This window comes from Calonectris borealis, chromosome 4 (assembly GCF_964195595.1).
Source record: "Calonectris borealis chromosome 4, bCalBor7.hap1.2, whole genome shotgun sequence".
Classification (NCBI taxonomy): Eukaryota; Metazoa; Chordata; class Aves; order Procellariiformes; family Procellariidae; genus Calonectris; species Calonectris borealis.
The window spans coordinates 1518366-1543458 of record NC_134315.1 but is presented as its reverse complement, the minus strand read 5'-3'; the positions used below and the strand labels follow the sequence as shown (position 1 = coordinate 1543458).

General features: G+C 55.3%; 1 protein-coding gene across 2 annotated transcripts; it reads left to right on the top strand.

The window, feature by feature from the left end:
• Nucleotides 1-3564: 3564 nt before the first annotated feature.
• CYP26B1 (cytochrome P450 family 26 subfamily B member 1) lies at nt 3565-23547 on the top strand. 2 transcript variants are annotated; one of them, XM_075150502.1, is made up of 6 exons: nt 3565-4688; nt 6716-6940; nt 19778-20053; nt 21098-21253; nt 21932-22213; nt 23155-23547. In XM_075150502.1, exons 1-6 carry the CDS (start codon nt 4485-4487, stop codon nt 23545-23547), a joined length of 1536 nt encoding a protein of 511 aa, XP_075006603.1. In that variant the 5' UTR covers nt 3565-4484. The 2 variants fall into 2 exon arrangements, with proteins under 2 accessions (XP_075006603.1, XP_075006604.1); XM_075150503.1 differs by lacking the exon at nt 6716-6940.
• The last annotated feature ends 1546 nt before the right edge of the window (nt 23548-25093 follow it).

Here is a 25093-nt window from a genome sequence, read left to right as displayed (position 1 = left end):
CAGTGGGAGACATTTTGGGACATGAGCTCTGTCCACACACACTGCGGCTTTGGGGGGGCCGAGAGCACCTCAGGGATGGTTTTTCCTTTGGGAAAGGGAGAAGGAGAGTGAGGCAGACAAGGCCTCCCTCTTTGCTGGGCATGGCGATGGTCGGCCCCATGGTTTGGGGGTTCTTGCGGTGTTTTCCATGGCAGGCGCTGCCGTCAGGGGCCAAAGCAAAGCTGTTGGAGGCAAACGTGCTTCTCCAAAATGTCTTTTTGTGACTCTCAGCCCCCATCCCAGCCCAGCTCTGATGCTGAGCCCGGTGTCACATTGGCTGTCACCACCCCAGGAGGTGCACGACGTCCCCCGCCACACTGATCTGGGGGACAAGGGGAGAAATGAGCCCTCCTTCCCCCATTTTCCTTGCTTAGTGGGGGGTATCTGAGCCCATTGAGGTGTAGGGGCTGGGTGCCGGGGGGGTCAGCTAGGCTGGCTGGTGGGATCCAGGGCTGCAGCCAGGGGGGATCGCAGGGTGGGGAACACTGGGGAGTGTGGCAGGAGGAATTCGGGAAAGGTGTTTTGGGAAGGTGCTTGGGAAGGTGTTTAGGGAAGGTGTTTTGGGAAGGTGCTTTGGGAACGTACTTTTGGAAGACACGTTGAGAAAGTGTTTTAGGAGGATGCTTTGGGAAGGTGTTTTGGGAAGGTGCTTCGGGACGGTAGGAGGCACTTTGGGAAGGTGCTTTTGGGAGGCACTTTGGGAAGGAGTTCTAGGAAGATGCATTGGGAGAATACTTTAGGAAGATGCTTTGGGAAGGTGCTTCGGGACAATGGGAGGCACTTTGGGAAGGTGCTTTAGGAAGTTGCTTTGGAAAGGTGCTTTAGGAAGTTGCTTTGGGAAGGTGTTTTAGGAAAGTGCTTTGGGAAGGTGCTTCGGGACAGTGGGAGGCACTTTGCGAAAGCGTTTTAGGAAGTTGCTTTGGGAAGATGCTTTAGGAAGTTGCTTTGGGAAGGTGCTTTAGGAAGACGCTTTGGGAAGGTGTTTAGGAAGATGCATTGGGAAGATGCTTTGGGGATGCTCTTCGGGCCGAGCCGGAGAGGCACCCTGAAGGGAGGAGGTGGCTTCGGCGTTGCGCGGCGCGGTGCGGGGCGGAGCGGGGCGGTGCGGGCTCCGCGGCCACCTGCGCTCCGCCGCCTGCAGTGCCGCCGGCCGCCACCGGGTGGGGCGGCAGGGCAAAGAGTGAGCGCCGTGGAGGCGGCGGGGGGGGGGCTGCCGATCCGCACCGGGGGAGGTGGGGGCTCCTGCAGCGGGATGCACCGGGGAGGGGGGGAAGAGAGCCTCCCTGCACCGGGGGGAGCTCCCTGCAGCGGGGTGCGGGGGGGTCTTCTGCACCCGAGTGCACGGGGAGAGGAGGGGGCGCAGCGGGAGGCTCGGGGCGGGGGGGGTGTCTCCCTACGCCGGGATGTACCGGTGGGGTGGTGGAAACTCCCTTCGCCGGGATACACGGGGTGTGTGGGGGTCTCTGCACCGGGATACACGAGGAGAGGGGGGTTACACCGAGTCTACGGGGATGCACGGCGGGGGGGGACCCCCTGCCTCGCGTTGTGGCCCCTGAGGCACCGGGACACACGGGGGCGGGGGCGGGTGCTGCACCGGGGGGGGCTTCCTGCACCGGGGGTGCCCAGAGATGCCGGGGAGGGGGGGTCGCTGCACCCACCCCGGGATGCTCCGGGAGTCCATCTCCGCTCCGGGACGGGGCGGGAGGAGTCGCAGGAAAGGGGCTCTAGATCTGGGTCACCCCAAAGGAAGGGGGGACCCCCCCACACACCCCGAGCCGTAGCGGCGGGGGGGGGACCGCAGCCCCTCTCGGCGCTCCACAGCCCCACCGGGCACCAGACTCAAACCAGCTGGGGAGGCTAAAGGGGGACGCGGAGCGGGGGGGCTAGGGGGGGTGGCGAAGGAGAAGGGGGGAACTCAATGAACTTTTGTTTTTCCTGTAATCTGAAGCAAATGCTTTGCAAAAGTGCCTGTAACCAGGCAGCCCGGATACCTGCCTTTGCCTCCATCGCTGCTGGGGCTGGGCGGGGGGGCCGAGGGGGGGGGGCAGCGGTATGGCAGCCTCCTGTGCAAGGCAGTGTCTGGGTTGGAAACATACCTCGGGTAAAGCGGGGGTCCCCCAGCCCTGATCCCCCTGTCCGGGAAAGCACCGGGCAGGGGGGTCAGGACAATCACAGCCTCCCCCCCCCCCCCAAAAAAAAAAGGGGGTGTCTGGAATATAGCAAATCCGAAAAAAATAGAGGGGGGAAAGAGTAAATCATTGCAAGTGGCAAATCACCGGGAGCAGATAATTGGAGGGGGGAAATCCACGCGAGTGGGCACGTAATTTTGGGGGGGGGGGATCATTGCAAGAGGCCAAATCATTGCAGGGGGTAAATCACTGAAGGGGCAAATCATTGCAGCGGGGTAAATCGTTGCAAGCAGGGAAGAAATGGAAGGGGAGCAAGAAGTTGCAAGCGGGGAAATGGGGGGGGGTCTGAATCATTATGGGGAGAGTAAATCATTGCAAGGAGCAAGTAGTGAAAGAGGGGCAAATCAATAGAGGGGGTAAATTATTGGGGAGGGGGAGAATCATGCCTGGGGCAAATTAGTGTGAGGCATGGAGGGGGGAAATTATTGTCTGGGGCAAATTAGTGTGTGTGGGTAAATCACTGAAAGGGGAAAATCATCGGGGGATAAATCTTGCGGGGGGGAGAGTCATTGCAAGGGGGGAAATCACTGGGGGTAATTCTTGCAGGGAAGAAATTATCGCAAGGGGGAATTGTTAAGGGTTAAATATTGGGGAGGTCATTGTAAGGGGGCAGTAAATTTTGGGAGAGGGAATTATTACACGGGGGAAGTCATTTGCGGTTAAATATTGGGGGGATCATGGTAAGGGAGAATCATTAAGGGTTAAATATAACATGGGGATCATTGCAAGGGGGAAATCATTAAGCATTAAATATTGGGGGACCATCGCAAGGGGGAAATTATCAAGGATTAACTAGTGGGGGGATCATTGCAAGGGGGAAATGATCAAGGATTAACTATTGGGGGGGACCATCACAAGGGGGGGAATCATTAAGGATTAAATATTGGGGACCATCGCAAGGGGGAAAGGATCAAGGATTAGATATTGGGGGGACCATCGCAAGGGAGAATCATCAAGAAGGGTGGGAGTCATTGTGAGGGGAAAATGATGGGGGGCGAATCATCGCAAGGAGGGCATCACTAAGGGTTAAATATTGGGGGGGGGATGATTTGGGGAGGGGGAATCATTTTGGTGGGGGGGTGGCAAATCACCCGGGGGGGGCCGGAGCTGAGCCGCGCTTGTCTCTCCGCAGGCCGAAGGTACGGACGGCGCAGCAGGAGGAGGAGGCGGAGGAGGAGGAGGAGGAGGAGGAGGAGGAGGATGAGGCCGAGGAGCGCGGCGTGACCGTGCGGCGGGCGGCGGGCCAGGGCTCGCACGCTCCAGCGCCGCGTCCGCCCGGCTCGGCCCGCCTCCCCCGGAGCCCTCTGAAGTGAGGGTGGGTGTGCGGGGGGGAGCAGCCGTGCTGGCGGCCAGCCCAGCCCCGGCTTCCCCGCCTCTATATAAACACACATTGACTTTCTTTTTTTACTCAAACTCAACATTGAGAGGGGCTATACCCAGCAGCCCTGCCTCCCTCTTTACAGAAGTGAAAAGTCTGGGGCTAACAAATAACCGGCATATAGATATATATATATTTATAGAGATATATTTATATATAGCTAGATAGAGATATAAACCGATCCGTCTCGCTCCGTGTGTATAGATACATATATATAGCTATTTAATTCTTCCATCTCTCCAGGTCGTGGCTGAATTATTTTATGATTTTTTAATACTTTTAAAAATCTCGCTCCTTTTTTTTTTTTTTTTTTTTTTCTTCCCTTCTGGTGTGTGTGGCTTTGCCTTGAAAGCGAGGGAGAGCCAGAGCATCTGCATTTGGACTTCTTGGGGTCTTCTTTTTTTTTCACTCCGGGTTTTTTCTTTTTTAATTTTTCTTTTCCTTGCGTTTTTGGCTACTCAGTTGCCCCCACCCCTTTCTTTTGGGGTCTCTCTTGGTTTTTTTTTTTTTTACTTTTTTTCCCGCCCCCCTCTTTTTGTGTTGTGTGTGGGGTGTTTTTTTTTTGCCTGTGTCACTCTGTCAAGTTTATTCCAAACAAGAACAAAGTTTCCAGAGAGGGACAGAGGAGAAACTGCTTTTTGCCCCCCTTTCCCCCACCCCCTTTTTTTCTTTTCCTTCCCCCCCTTTTTCCTGTTGTTTTTCTAACCTGCCAGCGGAGAGGGGGGCGAGCCCGGCCCCCCCCGCCCAAGGACCCCCCAGGCAGGCTTTAGCGTGCGCTCCGCAATCGCCCTCTTTTCGTGCGTGTGTGTGGGTGCGAGTGTGGTGCCTGTCAAGGGGCTGTTTCTCTCTCCACCCTCCTCCTCCTCCTTCTTCCAAATATGCTTTTTGCAAGTTTTGATCTCGTCTCGGCACTGGCTACCCTCGCGGCGTGCTTGGTGTCACTGACTTTGCTGCTGGCCGTGTCCCAACAGCTGTGGCAGCTCCGCTGGGCTGCCACCCGCGACAAAACCTGCAAGCTACCAATCCCTAAAGGCTCTATGGGATTCCCTTTAATCGGAGAAACCTTCCACTGGCTCCTGCAGGTAAGGAGGATTCCCTTCCCTTCCATCCCTGGAAGGTGGGCTGGGACCGGCTTTTTTTTTTTTTTTCCGGGCTCCCCCCCCCTTTCTTTTTCTTTTCCTTTCGATTGCATCATGCGAGCTGGGGAGGTAGCTGGGGCCGGGGGTTGATCGCGGCTAGGGAATAGTGGGGGGGAACCGAGGGAGCCCGGCCCGGCTGGGCTCGCCCCGGAGCGGCCGCCGCGCTGCGCTCCCCGGCCGGGGCGTTGCGGGGTTCCCCGGCGAGGGCTGCTCGGTGCCGGGGAGGAGGCTCGGGGTCTCCCCCGCACTGCCAAAAACCTCCTTTTCTTCCCCCCACCCCAGCCGAAACCCTTGCAAAAAAAAAAAAAAAAAAAAAATTAATAATAATGAGGCCCGGGGGTGGGAGGTAGCCCCGGGGCGAGGGTGGATGTCGCCGGGTCGTGTCCCCCCGCTCACCACCCCGCGCTCGTGCAATGGGGCACCAGGAGCTCCTCGCCCCCCCAAGCCCCGTCCCTGGGGTTCGCAACCCGCCCGGCTCGGGTCCGCTCGTGGGGGAAGCCCGCGGAGGTAATCGGTAGATTAACCCGGGATTAACCTTGCTAAATGCTGAACGGCGGCGGGCGGAGCGGGATCCCCTCGGACCGCGTTGCGAGAGGGTAACTGCCAAAAAAAGAGAAAGAAAAAAAAAAAGGAGAGGAGGAGAGGAGGCAGGAGGCGGCCGGGGGGTGCCCCGCGCCGGGGGGAGCCGCGGGCCGGGCTGGGGGCACCCCGGGGCTCGCAGCATCCCAGGAGGGAACCCCCAAGGAAAATTAGCCCGAGGGTTTCCCACCCCTTCTCCTAGAGCAAAATAATAATAATAAGCAAATGGGAGCCTGCTGAGGATGCTCCCGCCTGCGAAGGTCGCGTTTCATTGACGGGACCGCCGAGGGCAGCCGGGTCCCGGCTGCGAGGGCTGCGGCGTCCCCCGGTCCCCCCCCCCGCCGCCGGGGAAGCCCCGACGTGGGAGCCCGGCGCGGCGGCCCCGCTCCCCGGCCGGCCCCCTCCCCACTAGCGGCGCCGAAGGGGTTAACCGCACGCTCTCAATAGGGCTTTATTTTTTAAAGAAATTTATCAGATTTTTACAGGGGGACCAGAAAAGGGTTCTCGCTTTTCCACAGGCTCCGTCCAAACAGAGTCCAGGGCTAAAAATACAAAATTTTGTATAAATTGGACTCCATTCGAAACTTCTCCCACATAAAGGTCCTCTTTGTGCTGCCCTGGAAATGGTGTACAAATAACTCTTTATTAATGCCACAAAAAGGACTTTAATTATATTTACGCAGATCAAGAAACAGGGTCACCTGAACATCTAAAATTCACAACCGCGCTTTTGTTTCAAAATAAACACACGCACTCACAACCCAGCACCGGGGCGCGGAGCTGCAGCGCTTGCAGCTCTTCTCCCCGCTCGGGATGGGGTTTTTGGGGGGACACCCCCCTTTCCCCCGGGGCTCCATCCGCCTCCTCGCCGACAGAAGCCCCCGGAGCATGTGGGAAAGTTATTAAACCCTCTCAAATCTGGAGATTTACTTAGGCAAATTGCAGCCTTTCGAGTAAATTCAGTCTGAGCGAAAAAAAAAAAAAAAAGAGAAAGGGGAAAAAAAAAAAAAGCAGCTTAGAAAGTGCCAGGAGAGGTAAAGGTAGAAGTAAAAGGGAGGAGGAAGAGGAGGAGGAGGAGGAAGGGGGGCGGAGGGCGGAGGGCACCGACCCCCGCCGGGGCGGCGGGAGGAGCGGGCGCGCCGGGCGCCCCATCGGAGGGAGCCGGGCTGTCCGCGGGTGGGATGTGGGGGTTACCCCACTCTCCCCCATTCCTGCCTCCCCACCCCGGCCGCGTTGCCCCCAGACCTGCAGGCGCGACAACATCCCACCCCCCCATCCCCCCCAAGCTCTTCCGCGGGGATCCTCGCGCGTGGGCGCGGAGAGGCGCTGCGGTAACACCCCCACCCCCCACCCGTGTTTCGCCCCCCCCTCCCTTCCCCGCATCCCTGCAGGGCTCCTGCTTCCAGTCTTCCCGGCGGGAGAAGTACGGGAACGTTTTCAAGACGCACTTGCTGGGGCGGCCGCTGGTGCGGGTGACGGGTGCGGAAAATGTGCGGAAGATCTTGATGGGGGAGCACCACCTGGTGAGCACCGAGTGGCCGCGCAGCACCCGCATGCTGCTGGGGCCCAACACCGTGGCCAACTCCATCGGCGACATCCACCGCCACAAGAGGAAGGTGAGGTTCCCACGCGAGACGGGGGGGGGGGCGTGGGTGCGCGCCTGGGGCGGGGAAACACCTTCTTTTCTTCCCCTCTCGCCCTCTTCTCCTCTTCACCCTCCTCTCCCCGCGGACCCACCCGTGCGTGGGAGGTCCCGCGTGGGCGTCCCCCCCACCCCGTCCGCGCTCGATGCCTTTGAGGAATTTAAAAGGGCGATGGGGAGTCAGGGTGGGGTCCACACGCGGGGCTGTCCCGCAGGTTGCTGTTGAGGATAGAGGTGCTGCCCCTTTCTCCCCGCAGCACCATCCCACCAGCCCCCCCCGCAACCGGTGGCTCGCGTGGCGTGGGCTGCCGTGAGCTGAGCGGCGAGCGCGGTCCCGGAGGGCTCTTAAAAGGGCGATGCGGCCGGCGGGCAGCGCGGGGGGCACAGCGCGGCGTGGGGCGGAGCGGAGTGGGGGGGCAACGGAGCGCGGTCCCCCCATTTCCAGGCTCCACCGGGGGGTGTTGCAGGGAGACCCCGCGGGATTTGTGCTTGCTGGGTGGGGGGGTCTCATGGCGCTGAGTATTGCGTTGGATTTCAGGGAAACTGGGGTGCTGATGGGGGTCCCGGGATGAAGCGCAGGGGGGGACTGAGGTGGCTGGAGGGGGGCTGAGACCCTCCTGGGGCCTCGCCTCGCCTCACCCCTTCGGTGGTCCGGGGGTGACACCCTCCATACAGGCCCTAAGGCAGGGGGGTAGCATGGGGCAGCCTGGTTTCAGGGGGTGTTGAGCCCAAGCAGATGTGGGGGATCATCCTCATGTCCCCCCATCAGCCAAGCTCCCTCAGGCAAAGGCGGTGGCAAAGGTGACAACCCGCGCAGGCTGGCGTGGCGGCATGGGTGATGGCTTTCGCATCCCGTCCTCCATGGGACAGGCTCTTTCCCAGCTGGGTTGGGGCAGGCAGCAGATTTGGGGTGAAGGTAATGTGTCCACCCCCCTCTCTGCGGTGCTGGCAAGGGGAGTGCGGTACCCAGCGCCAAGAGGCTGTCCTAGTCCCTGCCCCGAGGCGAGGTCTGCTCTCCTCTCTCTGCTCCAGCAGGATTTCCTATTTTGGAGTATATATGTCTATAAAATTCCTACCAAACCCAGTCGCTCGCTCTGTTCTGGGGCAGAAGAGGAGAAAACAAACACCCCATGACACCCATTAGTGACATTTCTTAATGCGCTGGCGTCTGGTTCTCAAGCGATACCACAAGAAACGCGGTGTCAATCCCTACCCGGGATTCGGGCAAACTCAGTGTTTGCACTTACACCCCCGTTTGCTTGGGCTACTTCTTTTTTTTTAATTAAGGGGGGAGATATTTTTCCAACCTTGCTGTCAAAGAGAAAGGGTGATAGTTCATGGGGCTCCCTCCATGATGGAGCTCAATTTGCAGCAGGAGAGGTGCAGGGAAATGGGGAGCAATGTGCTTTCCTCCGGCAGCAGGAGGAAGGCAGCAGCTTTGGCTCCTATTTATTTCCTATTAAGGGAGGGTTAAGTGGCAGCAGCCAGCGATTTGAAGGTGCCTCTACGCTCCTTCGCTGTTTCTTTTTATCTTCTGCACAGCAAGATAATTTTTTGCTGCTGAAGAGTGGATAGCTGAAGGCCTTTGGTTGCGATTGCCTTAATAAAACCGCGGAATTCAGACCTCAGGAACAGGCACCGGGGGAGGCGAGGAGAGCGTGGGTTATGGGAATGGGGTCATGGAAAAGGGAGGCCTGACCTCTGTGGTATCCTGATGGACTTGCAATTTGTACCACAGCTCAGATGGGGAGTGCTGGCACCAGCAAGGAGCAATACCAGCAGCACAGAAAGGGGAGAGCCTCTCTCCCTCGATATTTACACCTGATGTTCTCACTTCTGTGTTTTTACCTAGCGGGAAATGTATGTCCCACCCCAAACTGTGAATCCCAATGCTTTCACATTCTTCCGAGCCTGAAGTTGGCTCTGGATCTCCATTCTCCTCCTCAAAACCCTTTTGCCTTTCTGAATTTTGGCATCATGCATGATCCCAAGCTGGCAAGGATCCTAATTCCTCCTCAAGGGATGGCTAAAGCCTCCTGAGAACAGGTAGTCTGGCAAAAGGCTGTCCTGGGATGATCCTTGCCAGCCGTGCCTGCTCCTGCTCGCCCACCTCGCCTCTGCTTTGAGCTCCGGCGTACCCCAGAGCCAACGCTTTCCCCATATCAGCGGGACTGGCGATGCTAGAGTAGCTAATTATTTTTTAAGCTTTCTCTTTCAGCGGCATGGGGTTGGGTACACTGGGCGCGGCTGATTCCCTTCCCTTTGAAAATGGGAAGTTATTCTGATTCCTTCACTTGGACTCCTCTTAATTACTGTTTTCGCGGAGCTGAGCATCTCATGTATCATGCACCCTTGGGTGCTCCCCGAGCCTGGCAGCCGCTTGAATCGCCTTCTCCCCTACGCAAAGCATCCCTCGCCCTGGACCGAGTGAGTTGCGCATGCGGAGAAAAGGGGAACCTGCTTCTAACAGAAAGAAAACAGATCATTTTGTTCTTGGTGAGATTGCGATGACCAGATTAAAGCTTTTTCCAGGCCAGGTGCCTTCTACTGGCAGAAATTGCCGGCGTCTTTTGAGTTCATTAGCCCTGAGCTTTTGTTGCTGTTAAATGGTGTTGACTTTTAACTCTCCCCATCCTGCTGCTGAGACTGCGAGAGGTCTGCGGTGGAAGCACTAGATTTAAGATTTAAACTTGCTCCTTCTAGGTAGAAGTTTTTCTCTTAGGTCTGTACCTTCCTCTTGACCTGCTGGGGAACCGAGCAAAGAACTTGTTGGCAGAAGACAGCATTTTTCACAGACTTTGCCAACTTTCATAGTAAGAATGCTGGCATTAATAGAAAATATTAAAAGAATCGGAGCAGTCTGAACAGTCCATGGAGAAGAGCAGCAGTATTTCCTGGGAAACCTTTTAGGTTGTTGATAATTCAGTTTAAAGTATTGTGGGGCTTTTTGGAGCGGTAGCTCCATCCAGCTCTCAAATTCTGTTTTTCACCCCATCTCTGACCTTGAGCCTTCTCTCTTAAGTGGTTTCTCTTTTTCTGGTCTCGCCAGAAATTGTACATGAGGTATAATTTCTCGTGAGGCTGCTTGTGGTATAGGGTGCTAGCCAACAGGAGGAAAGGTGGAGCGTGAAAACCCATGTACTCACCCTCTTCTGCAACTTGAGCCATTGGGGTCATCTCTAGCTCCTGTTCCACCAACCTTTACATGGTCACCACCTGCGATAAGTCCTTGTCATCTTTCTGTAAGCCTGTGGAGTTGCACTTATTTGCCAGCAGCACTGGCAGATACTCTTTCATCATTCCCTGGCAATTGAGCCGTGGTCTCCTCTTGATGGGACAGATTGCCACTGAGATGTGAAGACAAGCTCTAGCAAAGAACTTTAAACCCAACATGTTCTTGCATGGTGTTTCTGGTAGCTTGCCATTGAAATCGGCTGTTTTGCTGGCCACGTATTGCAAAGCTTTCCAAAGAGATTTAGCTCTTCAGTGTAACTTGAAGACCAGCAAACTGCACCTATCTCTACTGGATCTGCTGTAGAAGACTTTGCCCATGACGGTGATGGGATCAGAGCTGAGTCGGACAACTCAGTCTCTGGAACTCTTCTCTCAGGTTTGCTGTTTCCCAGCTCAGCTCCTTTGCAGGATCTTGTAGAGATTCAGTATCCCCTTCCATAAAGCAGAGGAATATCCTCTTCTCCATCCCAGAGGCTTAAGTCCCGTAGGTGTTGATAAAGGACTCCGAGATGCACGTGTGAACGGTGCTCAGGAGGAACAAAGCCATATTAATTAACAAGCCGGTAGCTATGGCAGCTTTCTGCTTTCCCATCCCCTATTTATTAAAGCTCCCCTGCAGGAAGCTGTCAAAGTTAATATAAATTGGAGAAAACTTCCCCCTTTTGGGAAATGAACTCTCCAATTATTAGAGAGGGGGTCTCTGGGTATAAAGTCAACTTTGTCTGGGGACGTGACAGCTTGTGGGGGGGGATGGAGGGTGAGAGCAGGGCTGGGAGCAGGGCTTGCCTGCGTCAGGGGGATCGCTTCATTGCAGATGTCATCAGCGTTGGCTCTGTCCTTGGCCTGAGATGAAGCTGGTCGATAAGAACAGTTTACAAGTAGTAAACAAAGGCAACCCAAAACTCCTCAACCTCCCTTCTGAGATAAATATCTACTGAGAGACTGTTACGGCTGTTGGGTCATGGAATTTATCTTGATGTCGGAGAAGGATCTGGGCCACCCGTGCTGCAGCTCGTTCCTCCGTGGAGGCATTTTTGTCTCGAAATCACCTTGCAGGTTACTGGCAGGAGCAGCCACGTTGCTCTCACGTCTGGCTGGGCATGGGCATGTCTTTGTTCTGGCTTTTTGGTGGCAGATCCCTGCCCCTCTCCATTACATGAAGGATGCATATCATCCCTTGGGGTCAGATGTGACGTGTCCCAAGGGAAGGGAGCACCTGCACCCCTTCATCGGGAAGGGGTGACGGGGAATGGTGCCTGGCTGAGGGTGCTCCTTGCTCCACGCTTCGGTGCTCTCCCCATCCTGCTCTTGTCTCGGTGGCACCATCATGCCACCTCTGCCGTATGGGCCGAGCTGGGACCCTGTCCCAGTCTGGCAGTTCATGCTCAGGCTCTCCTTTTAGACATCTTTAGTTCCCGTTGAAACCCGCGAGCTCCCATTTATACCCAGTAAAATCAGTGCAATCGCTCCAGATTTACCGCCTGTGTCTTTGGAAGTGTCGATCCTGGGTCGATACGAGCTGTAACGAAGGCAAAGCAAATCTGCTCTTAGGCATGGCGATAGCGCGGGCTCTGGTTTTATGGGATGTAAGGCCAGTGGGAAGTTGAAGGTCAGCAAACAGAGAGGGAGGCACCCCTGTGCCTCTGCCTGCGAGGGACCCCAGCATCTCGGTGGAGAAGGAAATGGGAATTGGAAATGGCCAGGACGGATAGCCCTTAGGTTTTAGGTGGAGACTGAGCAGCGCCCGGGGACAGGAAGGAGTTTCCCCGTGCAGGATACGCGCTGCCGGCGCGGGTGTGCTACGGTGCACGGGGAAGGTGGGACTCAGACTTTCCTCGGAAGCATCCAGCCTTGGCAGGAGAGCGCTGGACTTGCCGGGCCCGTGCTCTGTTCCAGCATAGTAATCCCAAAATAGGCACAGCTGGCTTAAAAAAGGAAAAGAAAGAATAAAATAAAAGCAGTCCGTGGGCTGGGTAGACATCCTAGACCCGGAGACTCGAGGAGGAAGCAGACAGTGGTGCAGAGAAACGGCCTGGTTTGTCTCACTGTCCAAAACTACATCATTCATTAACACACCACAATTAATGTTCTGCCTCGGAGGCATACAAGTGTTGAGCTTATTAGCACCAAGTAGAAAGGTCTGAGGCTTTAATATAGTTTGCAAGAGGATTAAGAACACAAAAGGGGCCATAAATTTACAACCAAATATAAACCAGCTGCTGTGGGCTGGACTGGGGGGGGAGGGAGGGAAGGAGGGAGACGGGGGAGAGGGGCGGGAGGAGGAAGGAGGGATGGGAGGCGGCGGGAATGTACCTTTCACACTACAAAAAACCCTGACCCGAGTTGTTAAGAGGGTTTTTTTAGGTTGGGTGGGTTTTTTTTTTTGCATTTCCACCCAAGCCCGCTGCCTTCCTCCATGTGACTTGTAAATCCCATGGTGGAAGAGAAACCATCCCCTTCCACCCGAGCCCCCCCCCAAATCGGATCGGTCAGCTCCAGTGGGCTGGATTCCAGCTGCCATCGGCTGGCCCGGCTCCAGCCCCTTCTCGGCGTGTCCGTGTTGGGCTGCTGCTCCGTGAGCTTTAACCCACGGGCAAAAGCCACTGGAGCTGGAGAAAAGGCTTTCATTGATGGAGGAGGGCTCCCACTCGCGGTCTTGGGGAAGAATTTGTCGGCTAGGTTGGCTCATTGACTTTAGACCAAATAGCGCTGTCGTCTACAGTGGTGTAAATCCAGAGTAATTCCAATGGATTAAAAAAAAAAGCAAAGCGCAGGCGCTCCTGGCTGAAAGACAAATTTCATGCGTTTTTTGTAGCGCCTTCCACCCCAAAATGCCCTGCAAGCTCAGACCCTGCTTTGAGAAGCTGTGCTGTGTCGGAGCGTGGTTACAGCCCGGGAACTGTACGGATAACCTCTTTAATGTAGACCGCTCTACCTTTCTGCGTCGCCTGGGATGGAAGCTGTTGGCTGTCCTGTGAGATATGGAGAAGATGAAACCCCTCCTCGGGCTGCAATGCTCTGCGCTGCGTGGAATGCAGTCTGCAGCCCATAGCTCTGCATGGGTCCAGGCTTCACTTTAGATCAGGAATGAGGGATGCCAGGAGCTAATCCCAGAGATGGGAGAGAGCTTTTCAGACTCAGGCTCCGTCCTACACTGTCTTTGTGTAGCTTTGGTGTTGGATCATACTCCATCCTTCCAAGCAGCTCGAGCAACCTGCTGAGTTGTGGTTTGTAATATCCCGCTCATCCCTTTGGGGACTGCGTGCTTTGTTTCAGATTAATGATGCTCTCCATTACTCCTCAGGTGGCACTTCTACCACTAAATATATCTCTCTGTCAGCCAGCTTGCTCTTCAACTTCCTTCTCCTTAATTTTGTAGGGTGGCCTTGGGTCACATCAGCCCTTGTCATCTCCTCCCTGGGCTTAGTTTAAAGCTCAAGAGAGGCCTCTGATAGTCGGCAGGAGCTCATGCGTAGGGGACATCTGCACCATCAGATGTGTGTTCATCCCCATACGATGCATGGACATCTTGCAAGACCTTACTCAGGATTTTGGTGGCAGAGCTGCTGGAAGAAACACTTTTCCAAGCATCTTTCCCTATTTCTGCCAGGAGACTGTGCGTGCTCAGAAAGGCGTATTTATTTCACCTTTGGGATGGAGCGGGCTGCATCATGGGGTGAGGGTTTCCCTCTCATCCCCTCTGTGAGCGGGCTACCCCTTGCGCTCTTCTCCTCTCCCAGCTTGTAGAACAGTTGGCAGGACCAAGGACTAAGTGCTCCTGCAGAACAGCACTTGAGGCTGCTTTCTTTGCCAAGTCTGGCTTTGTCTCTAGGAGAGTCCATGCTCTGGATTACTTAAACATGTGGGGTCCCTTCCCTTTGGTCCCCCCTCTGTGCTCCAGGAAGATGCAGGGGGTCAGCAAAAAGGGGGAATATTAGGGGAAATATTTTCCCCTCATATTTCTCCTCCGTTGGCTCCACAGTGGTGGACAGGGCTGCCTGGGCAAGTTGCTCTCCTCCTCTTTAGCTCTGGGTAAACTCTCATCTCTACACCACAGATCTGGGATTTAGTATGTGGTCCAAAACCAAACGGGATAGCCCATCCCAGCTCGACCTGGCCCTCTGACGCTGGTGAATGGCTGCTCTGACCACGCAGCCGTGTGCCTGGTGGGTTTGCAGCATGCTCCTTCTCCACGGCTCCAGCCAAAGACACCAGCCACAGGCAGCAGGTGCGTGCCCTCTTGGACCTCTTCTTGGCCAGCTGATCCCACCTTTCTAATCCCTTCTGGCTGGACACAGCTCCCATTTCTTTGCCACACTATCCGTTGATATGAGATCTTCTTTCTCTTTCCCTCCCTGTGTTTGATTCCCTCCATGAAGAGTGGTGACAATATGTAAGGTGAATTTTGCTCTCCTCAAATGCACTGGTTCCTCGGGAATAAATGGGAGGAGGACACTTGGAGCAGCACTTCAGGGGTGGTGTAGGCACACATGCTGAAGAACCGCAGCCTGTTTAGGTATCCCCATAAAGCGGGCTAATAAGCCTAAATTGCTGAACGTAGCTGGTTGCATTTTGCTGGTGCTGGTGTTGTTTTTTTGGAGACAGTTTTGCAGAGGGGGTGCTGGGACAGATGCAGGGTGTCCTGCTTGTTCCCTGCTCTCATCCCCAGCCTTTGCATCCCAGCCCCTTTAACCTGGTAGCCTGTTAAAGGTTTTGGATGGAAAGCGAAGTTCTCCCGTGCCATGTGGAGGATTTGTAGGAGAGCTGCTTGGACACGGAGATTTTTGAGCCGTGGGGAAATGGGGTGCTTGGGCTCGTTTTTATTCTGAACTCCATTGGAAATATGAAATGCTAGAGTTTCTCACAACCCAAGATGTTTAAAAATTTTTGAAAATTAGGGGTATTGGCAACCCTGAAAGGTGCATGATCATCATAATGTGGCCCAAGGATGCTGAAATGATCTTTACATTTTTTTCCAGCATATTTTTTTGAGAATCATTCGTATTTCAGTAAAACTGCCTTTTGCAAAGGCACTCCATTTCTCTTCTTCAGCTGGGCCGAGTTTGGAGACTCCAGCTACTGTAACCAGACTCCCTTTGGAGACGGGTCACAGCGTTCGTGGGGCTCTTGCATTTCTCCCTGGGAGAGGTTGCCGCCTTCAGCTCCCCCGAGACACCCGAGCTCCTCACCTGCGCTCTGCGTGCAGCCCTGTGCTTTGATGGGCAAACCCAGCGTTGCTCATTTTGGGTGGTCGGGAGCTGAAACTCTTCGCATTTCCCTCTCAATGGGCCTGGATTCCTCCTGTGATGGAGCATGGCAGGAGACCTTGGAGCAGTCCATGTGCTCCCTTTTCCAATTACAGCATGGGGAGAAAAGGCATCAGCTCTTTGCTATGTGCCTGTGAAAGGCAAAGCCCTTTAAAAATAGATGGCAGAGTGTCAGGGCAGCGGTGGGGTTTTGTGGAGGTCCTCTCCTCTTTGCGGTGCCTTGCACAGTCTTCACAACTTTTTTGCTGTGTTTTCGCTTTGCTTGTGCTCCTGATGCCAGGGCAGCCTCTTGCCCATGAGCCTTCTCATCCCGCTCCAAAAATATCATGGTTTACAAGCCCGCTGGAGCATGGCAGTGGGCTCCACGTCTGGCAGCCCCGCGTCTGATGCCAGAGAGAGGCAGACATCCATTATAACGTGGCGACAGGACAGGGTTGGGACAAACACCACCTGGCCTTTGAAACGTAGGAAGAAATTGTACGCCTCCAGGTTGAGACGCTGCTTTGGATGCTTCCTGACACGTCCCGCTGGCCAAGCCGCCGGCGGATGCCAAATTGGTTCATGAAAACATCTCCACGCTAATCGTGCCTTCGTTTGGTCAGACCAGCAGCTCTGGCCGGTGTGGGCTGGATGAGACACAGGTGTCTGATCCCAGAGCATAAGTTTTCCTCCTGGAGGGGAGGAAGGAAAAGCTCTGTTCCCACTTTGCCATTCTGATGTGCCGGGTGGGAGCAAGGGAGACCATGGTCAGCAAAAGGCACGGGCTGAAGCTTGTGCTTGGCATGGGGAGGCTTGGCTGGCACCAAGGAGGGGTAACACAGTGAAAAGCATCACCCCTGCTAACTCCTCTCCACCCCAGCCACCCAACGAAGCCTTTGCTACGCATGAGAACGCTGTGGGTTGAAGTGCAGGGCTCTTCACTTGAATGTCCTCTCCTCTTTGGTGTGGTTTAAGGACGGGGTTGGGGGCAGTTCGCTGTCATATGGAGCTGGACCATTCCAGGAGATCTTGGAGCTGAGACACTGGGAAGGAATTTTCTGCCTTAGGAAAACCATAAATCTTTAAATATCCTGTTTCCACTGCGAGACGGATTCGGAAGTTTCCAGCCAGGCTCGCTGGGTGGTGGTATCTCCCTCGGTGCGGGGTGAGCGCGTGTGTGTAAATGAATGCCCCCAGGCAGAGCAAACCCCCAGACTTTGTTCTTTTGGGACATATCAAAATGTGAAAAAAATGGGGGTTCTTTCCACCCCTAAAAAGTCCTGGCCACTGCCCCGGCACTGCCACCAGCTGGACCCCCACCACGGCTGGGCTATTGCATCTTGGTGTTAGCAAAGCCGAGCATCCCCTTAGAGCTGATTTTGCTTCTTGGCAGCTCTGGAGAAACTTTTTTTGCACTGATGCTCCTTGGCTTTGCCTGGTCTTGCTCCGGCGAGTGGCCGAGACGTTCGGCTCGGCTTCACTAGAGGGCGCAGGAATTTTAGGCTAGAAACGCGCGGAGGTTTGTCAGGGAAAGTTGGCTGCCTTTTCCTCCTTTTTAATCAACTGGAAAGATGCAGAGTTGAACTGGAGGTGACTGGAAGGGGATCCAGACTTGTGTCTGGCTAGGGAAGGATCCGCTGACATCTGGGATTAGGCGGCGTGGAGTGCAGCGGCGGCGAGCGGACGGGCCGTTGCCGCGAGCTGGCAGCGTGGCCGGGGCTCGCGATGTCGGCCGGCCCCGTGGCCGGGAGCTGCAGGCTCCGGCAGATGTGGGGAGCAGCTGGCTGGGGCTGGAGGAGCCTGATAGCAAAAGGACAGCTCAAAAAAGAGCAAAAAAAGAAAAAAAAACCTCCCCAACCCCCTAGGGCTAAATGCTCCCCCTTTTTCAGGCTGGGCAGGTGCTGTGTTGACCTCCATAGGGGCTCAGTCTTCTCCTCCTGAGGGTCCTCTCCTCTGTGCCGTCGCTCCTTGGGACAGGCATTCTCCTCTTCAGCGTCTGGCTTGGTGCGCGGGGTGTGGATCCGGCCCCGGGCTGGTTCTCTGCACCACGGCAGCAGTTTTGCACAGCAGGACCAGAGGCATTTCTTGGGCTGCCGTACTTTTTGCAGGGTGTAGGGGATCCCTGAGCACTTTGTCTGTGGGAGATGCTGGGCAGAGCTGGGGGAGGATGGGGTTTGCCCCAGGTCAGGAGCCCCAGGGGCCACCTCCATCGGGACGGTGGCTCCAAGCAAGGCTGCAGCCTTGGCGCTCCTTAAGCAGAGGCTCTCCCCTCCTCGGCTCTGCTTTCAGCTGGAGAAACTGAGGCATGGGAAGCGTTTGGGGAGAGCAGGGTGATTCACTGGGAGCCTCTGTCCTTATCCCAAACCCCTCAGCGTGGATGAAGGGCAGATGCCAGCCAGATGGGGAGACGTTGGTGTCCCTTTGCTGGCCCCACTCAGGAGGTCTTGTCCCATCCCTGTCGAGCAGCTCGTGGTTGCCAGCTCTCCTCCACTGCATCAAAGCCTGGTGTCCTGCTCATGGCCACCAGGAACAGGCCCTTTCCCAGCTCCCTTCCTACCTTCCCCCTTTGAGCCGAGGGGCTCAGCATTAGCATCTCCAGCTTTTCTTTGCCGAGCGGCTGCTTTTTCATCCCCTCATGCAGGCAGGTCTGCCTGAGCATCGCTGCCCTTTCCAGGCTTAAAAATAGCCTGTGCAGCACGGAGAGGTGGCAGAAAGCAGCAGCCGCACCGTCTCGCGCACTCGCCGTGATCTCACCACGGCCCCGCTGTTCGTTCATTCATTCCTCTGCTCCGTTCATTCATGCCTCCGCTCTGCGTAGCCATCCGGGGACGGCTGTCTGTCTGCAGGCAGATCTGGCCGTTGGTCTGCTTGCATTCTCTCTCCCATCCCTCCCACCATTCCATTTGCATGCTGATATTTCCACGGGGAGCCTCCGAGCTCTGCCCCACCGTGTATTGTGTGATGAGTTTTACTCGGGGCTCAGCCCGAGAGCAGCTCGTTATGAAGCGGCTCTTGTCGAGCCTCCCGCCCGGGGCTGCGAGGGGACAGAGGTGTTATTTCACCAAACAAACTCCCAGCAAACGATGTGCATTAGCAATGAGGGGTCGCAGCCAGGAAAATGTTACCTTTCCCTTTGAGTGCTGACTGCGGAGGAAATTCTCACATTTACAGCTCCAGCGAGTCCGGCGCTCATGGAAAGAGGGGGCGGCTTTGATTTCTCTCCTCTTGTTGGTTTGATAACTTTGCAGCTCCCCCACCGTGCATCGAGCCCCCCCGGGAACTGGCCACCGGTGGAGGCTACGCAGGCTTGCAGCTCCCTCCTTGGGAGCCTGTTCTAATTTGATTTTCCCGGAGGCCTGGCATGTGGCAGTGCGTGTGTGCGTGCTGCCCTGTGTGTGTGTGTGTAGGTTAATAAAAAATAAACAAACAGCACTTTTTCCTCCGGTGCACTCTGGGAGGGATGCGGCGGGGATGCCGAATGAAAGCGTGTGCTGTGGGCTGCGCCGGGGAGGGCTGAAGGGACATTCCTGGCATTGCTGAGCTCCTCGCGCAACGCGCGGGCCCTGGCCCAAATTGGAGTAAGGAGCCGTTAGCATCGGAGACCTGGGGAGGCCCACTCCCGCGCAGTGTTTACTCGCAGAGCTTAAATTAATACTGTCTACTGACATCAGGTTTTTTTTACCCTGTTTCCCAAGGAAATGAGCCGTGTGCGATCGCAGCCTCTGGGTACGTGTGTGCCTCTCTTCCCCACTTGAACCCCTGTCTAAGTTCAGCCAGATTTCACAGAGATCCTAAATGCCTCAAAATAATTATTTTACTTTATTTTTTACATATATTAAAAAAAGGTGGTTGAAAGGTGGGAGAAACTGCCGATGCTTCCCACTGAGAGAAAAGCTTGCGTGTGTCTGCGTGCATGCACAACCATAATGTTAGACACTAGAGAATCCCCGTGGAAGAGATGTATCAGTAGCATCCAAATCGTGGGATGAATGTAACTGGGAGCCATGAGACATGGAACTGTGGGAAAGCCAGCTCCATCCATCCTGCCGTGTGCGGGGTGAAGCGTTTCCTCCCGTCTCCGGTTTGCACCGTGTTATTGCCCGTCATTTGTGACGGTTGTGGTGGGGGTCAGCCTGCGGAGGATCTGTCAGCTGATATTTCTCCATCGACCCTTTTTGGCAGCTATTTTAGGAACTGGTGATTCTGGATGATGACAAGTCCTCTGCTCAGCACAGGAGACCTGTGATGTCCATTCTTGTGGGCAGAAGCTGAGAAGGCAAAGATGAGGGTGTTGGGGCTGTGTAGAAATCTCTGCTCACTCTCTTTTGTAGGTTTTCTCCAAAATCTTCAGCCATGAGGCACTGGAGAGCTATCTCCCCAAGATCCAGCTGGTGATCAAAGACACCCTTCGGGCCTGGAGCAGCAACCCCGAGTCCATCAACGTCTACCACGAGACCCAGAAGCTCACCTTCCGTATGGCCATCCGTGTCCTGCTGGGCTTCCGCATCCCCGATGAGGAGCTCAACCGCCTCTTCGAGGTCTACCAGCAGTTCGTGGAGAATGTCTTCTCCTTGCCCGTGGATCTGCCCTTCAGCGGCTACAGGAGGGTAAGAGATTTGGGTTAAGCCCTCCGCCAGCCGATGACACGAAATTATTGGGATTAATGGGGCAGTGGCTAATACCCATCTCTACACGTTCTTGGTGGGATGTCTTCTCACCCTCTGACCTCTAGAAGCAGGTCCATTTTTGGGCTACAAAGTCCTGTTTTGGTAGAGTGGAAAGGGAGATCCATTCATAGGTTTGTAGAGCGCTAGGGACTCTGCGGTTCAATGCAAGAGAGAACGTAGTCAGGATTTGCCCAGATTTAATAGGTAATTTTTCCTTACTTGTAACTGGCAGTTTTGCTGTATTTTTTTGTTTGTGGGACCCTTCTCCTGTTAATTCCCTCCTGTCCCCAGGGCGAAACAGGTCAGTGGACCTTCTAATTCCATGAGCTGTTCTTATTTTTCAATAAATGATGCTAAACAGAAACATAATAAAAAACAGGCAAAAATTTATATTTTTTTCATGCGGAATTTTGGTAACAGAAATTCAGGGGCTTAAAATTTATTTTTGTGATTCTTACTGCAAATTTTGTTATTGTTATTTCACCATGTGAATGAGCCCAACCGTTTGCAGCCCCGAAGCATTTGCAGCAGCCGGTTAGCCCAGTGCAGCTGCACCCAGATAGGAATTGCTTTACTGAGACCAGGTGATAAAATTGCTCGGGAAGCCCATTACGCTCCCGGGAAGAGGATCCTTTCCAATGAATTGACTTTCCTTTGAGACACAATTTTCCCAGGGACTGCTATACATGCCAGGGTGAGCCGGAGGCCTGTGAACTGGTGCAGTACTGGGGCTCCCACATCAGACCTATCATTTGCACGTAGGTGCTGATTACTCTTGCCTGTAATCTTGCCTGCTCGGGGCTTGCTCATCCTGCCCAGGGAACCACCTCAGCATCTTTATTCTTCTCTTTGAGCATCTGCAATTGCAGTTGTATTACTTAGACGTGTTGTCCTGAGCACATCTCCAGCACCTGGGGACGCTGGGCTGGGGATGGTGGTGGTAGCGTTGTGTCCCACGTGGTCTGATGGCTTCCCTCTCCACAGGGCATCCGGGCACGTGAGACGCTGCAGAAGGGGCTGGAGAAAGCCATTCAGGAGAAACTGCAGAACACGCAGGGCAAGGACTACGCCGATGCGCTGGACATCCTGATAGAGAGCGGCAAAGAGCACGGCAAGGAGCTCACCATGCAGGAGCTGAAGGTAAAGATCTTCCCCATGGCCACCTTGTCCTTGCTATGCTCAGGGCAGGGGCTCCCCAAAGAGCAAAGCGTGAGCTGCTGTAAGGAGGATTTTTCGGGGCAGACCTGAGACGGTCAGTGAGAGCTGGGGGACCACAATATGTTATTGGAGCTGCAGGTGAATCCTGGTCTGGTGGATTATGGTGCCAACAAGCCAGTTGCTTTCTGTCGGGCCATATTTATTTGCAGATCACGCTCAGCCCTTTCTAAAAAGCATTTCCAGGGCATACCAAAAGACCGTACAAGTCTGCTGAAGCTTTCAGCCTTGACCAGCTTCACCCCTTGATCCAGTTTTATGGTGCCTCCTTTGCAGGGCAAAAGAGCCCTCAGCAGGTTGTTATCTGTAGCAGGGTCATGGCATAACTTGTCCTTCATGTGCTATCAAGAGCCATCCCCAGGGTTTTTTCTCCTGCCTGTCTGGTCCTCAGCATCCTCCAAGGCTCTGCGGGAAGCTCCGCGTGGTGGGTGTCCAAGACCTGTGCCTGCACAAGGAGGGACCTTGCAGGGACATGACCAGACTGGAGAGCTGTTGAAGAAAAAAATGCCCCATGGCAGCCTGCGTGCCTGTCCCTTGCTGCGGCTGCCAGCCTGTCTGTCTGTCCATCCCGTGTCTTACCCTGGCTTTGCTCTTGTCTTTCAGGATGGCACCCTGGAGCTCATCTTCGCTGCCTACGCCACCACCGCCAGCGCCAGCACCTCTCTGATCATGCAGCTCCTCAAACACCCCCGCGTCCTGGAGAAGCTGCGGGAGGAGCTGCACAGCAAGGGCATCCTCCACAACGGCTGTATCTGCGAGGGCTCCCTCCGGCTGGACAACATCAACAGCCTCCACTACCTGGACTGCGTCATCAAGGAGGTGCTTCGCCTCTTCACCCCCATCTCCGGGGGGTACCGGACAGTGCTGCAAACCTTCGAGCTGGATGTGAGTATTGCCATCTCCTCAGGGTGCGGCTGGACCGGGAGCTCCCCAAAACAGCCTTCTGCACTTTGTAGCAAAGCTTGCTTGAGCCTGGCTTAGATGAGACCCCAGGGAGGACAAATTAAGTCCTGATGATGATGGGAAGTGGACTTGCTCTGGATTCAGAAGAGGGTGATGGGATGTGGCCCATGGCAGGCAAGGGACACACTCGAGCTGTCAAAGAGGAGGCAGGCGTGATGCTTCAAAGAGCAACTCGTGACAATGTTTGATGCCAAAAACTGAAGAGGGGTGTGACAAGGGAAAGGTTTACTGCAAAGGGCATCTCCAGGCTGCTGGATGACAGGCGGATTACTCACCGCAATGGCTGGAATTTCCTACTAGCAAAACAAAATCTTGAGACCTGGCTTGTCGCTGTAAATCCTACTAATGTAATGATTTGAGTCGGAAACCTTTTAAAGTGCTCAGGGGATGATAAATCCGCTCCGTTTCTCATCGCCCAGGCCCTGACACATACGTTGGGCGTGTGGGACTGACAGGCGGCGGGGTGTGAGCAAAGCCACGGGATGCTCCGGGGAGGGCCGGCCGGCGCGCGGGGCACGGCACGGGCGCGAGAAAAGCTGCTTCCCTTTGCCCGGCGGCAGTCGAGCACCGCGGGGTTCCTGGTAGGCGACTCCTGCCAGCGACCGCAAAGCAAATAAATAGCAACAGATCATCTGGCGGGTCCCGGGGATAGGAATAAACCCAGGATTCCCATCTCCCAGCCCTTTGCCCTGCGCGCTCTGGTTTTCTTTTAAATCTACATCACGCTTGAGTCATAAACCCAAAGAAAATGGGAAAACGCAGACAAAGCAAAATGGCTTTATCTTGTTCTCCCGCTCCCTCTGCCTTTGCAGTAGGGTTGACTCGCTCTGGTTTTCTCTCCACCCCTTCCCTCTTCTCTGCAGGGTTTCCAAATCCCCAAAGGCTGGAGCGTCATGTACAGCATCCGGGACACCCACGACACCGCCCCCGTCTTCAAGGACGTGGACGTCTTCGACCCCGACCGCTTCGGGCAGGGTCGAAGCGAAGACAAGGACGGCAGGTTCCACTACCTCCCCTTCGGAGGAGGCGTACGGACCTGTCTGGGCAAGCACCTGGCCAAGCTCTTCCTCAAGGCGCTGGCCATCGAGTTGGCCAGCACCAGCCGCTTCGAGCTCGCCACCAGGACTTTCCCCAAAATCACCCTGGTGCCTGTGGTCCACCCAGTCGACGGACTCAAGGTCAAATTTTTCGGACTGGATTCCAACCAGAACGAGATCCTGACGGGGACAGATGCCATGCTGGGGGCGACGGTGTAAAGCCCACGCCGGCGGCGCGAGGGACGGGCGGCCGGGGGACGGAGGGGTGGGGTGGGGGCAAGGGGACGAACAGAAGGGGAGGAGAGAGGGACGAGAAGCTTCTCCACGACGCTCGCCTCGCAGAGTCTCCGGGTCGGGACTGCTTTCTCCACCGGTGAAGCTGCCAAAACCGTTTTGCTCTTCCCGCGGGGCGCGGAGAAGGTTGGGGTGTCGTTGTGTGTCTCGTTTCGTTCGAAAGGAGGAAGAGTTGCAAAACCCGAGTCGAGCTGGGATGTCTGACCATACACAGTATCTAAATATTATAAATATATATATATAAATATCTATAAAACACTTCTGCTGCGAGGAGGAGCGCTGCAAAGGCCCGACTGCAGGAAAGGCTTTGGAAATCGGCCGGCGATCAGAGGTCTGGCGTCCCGGGGCGGCTCTCGGGTGGCCTCTGATCTTTTGTTTTTTAACAGTGTTAAATTAGCTGGTGATAACAGTGTTTTGTTTTTTGTTTTTTGGGGTTTTTTTTTGTTCATTTGTTTGATTGTGTTTTTTGTTTTGGGGCGTTGGAGGCTTTCCTTGGTGAGGGGGAGACGAGCGATGCCCATTCCTGTTCCCTCTCCCGCTGGTGCCGGGGCAGGCTGGGGAGGGGGGCTGCCGTTTCGCCTCCGCTGCGGGACCGAAAAACCCTGTGGTGTCTTGTCCAGGGCCGAAGGGACGGTGAGCCGTCCCTCTGAGGCCTCGGACGAGTGCATATTTGCATTTTGCAAAATGCATTTTGCATTTGGGGCTCTGGGTGGGGGGGTGTCCTTTTTTTCTCGTTGAGTTTCCTGCTGCTGCTACACGGCCTGTGTGCACCCGTTCCCCCACCGCAGCCCCTCACCAGCCCCTTCCTTGTGCAGAGGCACCCGTTTTGGGGGCGTTTCGGTGCCTTTGCTCTCCCTCAAGGTGCAGGCACCAGCCTCCGAACCGCATGGCCCCGCCGACCCACCGCGGCTCTGCGAGCACCGGGGTGCTGAGCAAAGCCACCCCGCTCAGAGCTGCTCATTTCAGTGCGTCCTCTTCCACGGGAGGCATTTGCATTAAAGGTGATCTCTATAAATAAGCCAACGTACGCATTGTTTGTCTCGTGTTTGGGTTTTGTTTGGCGATGGGAGAGCTCGGCAGGAAGGAGAGCGAGCGGCGGGCTCCTTGCAAGCTGTCTGCCCCGTCCCACCGCTAACCCAGGAGAGGGGCCCTGGCCCAAAGCTTCTCCGGCACAAGCAAGCGGCCACCAAGGTATCTTGCATTTGATTTGCTGGGTGGGTTTATTTTATTTCATTTTTTGCATGCGAGAGGCTTCTGGGTTGAGTGTGAGATGGGTGGGTTGTGTTGAAAACGGACATGGCCTTGCACGTGGGTGCAGAACAAAAGCTCCCCGAGCACGCTGGCAGGGGTTTGGTTCAGACTAGAGCCAAGCACCAGGTTGGGAGATCCCTCTCTGACTTGAGGCATCTCTGCCCAGCCTGCCCAGCCCCATTTTTCTCCCATCTCCTGTCCTCCAAGGTGGAACGAACAA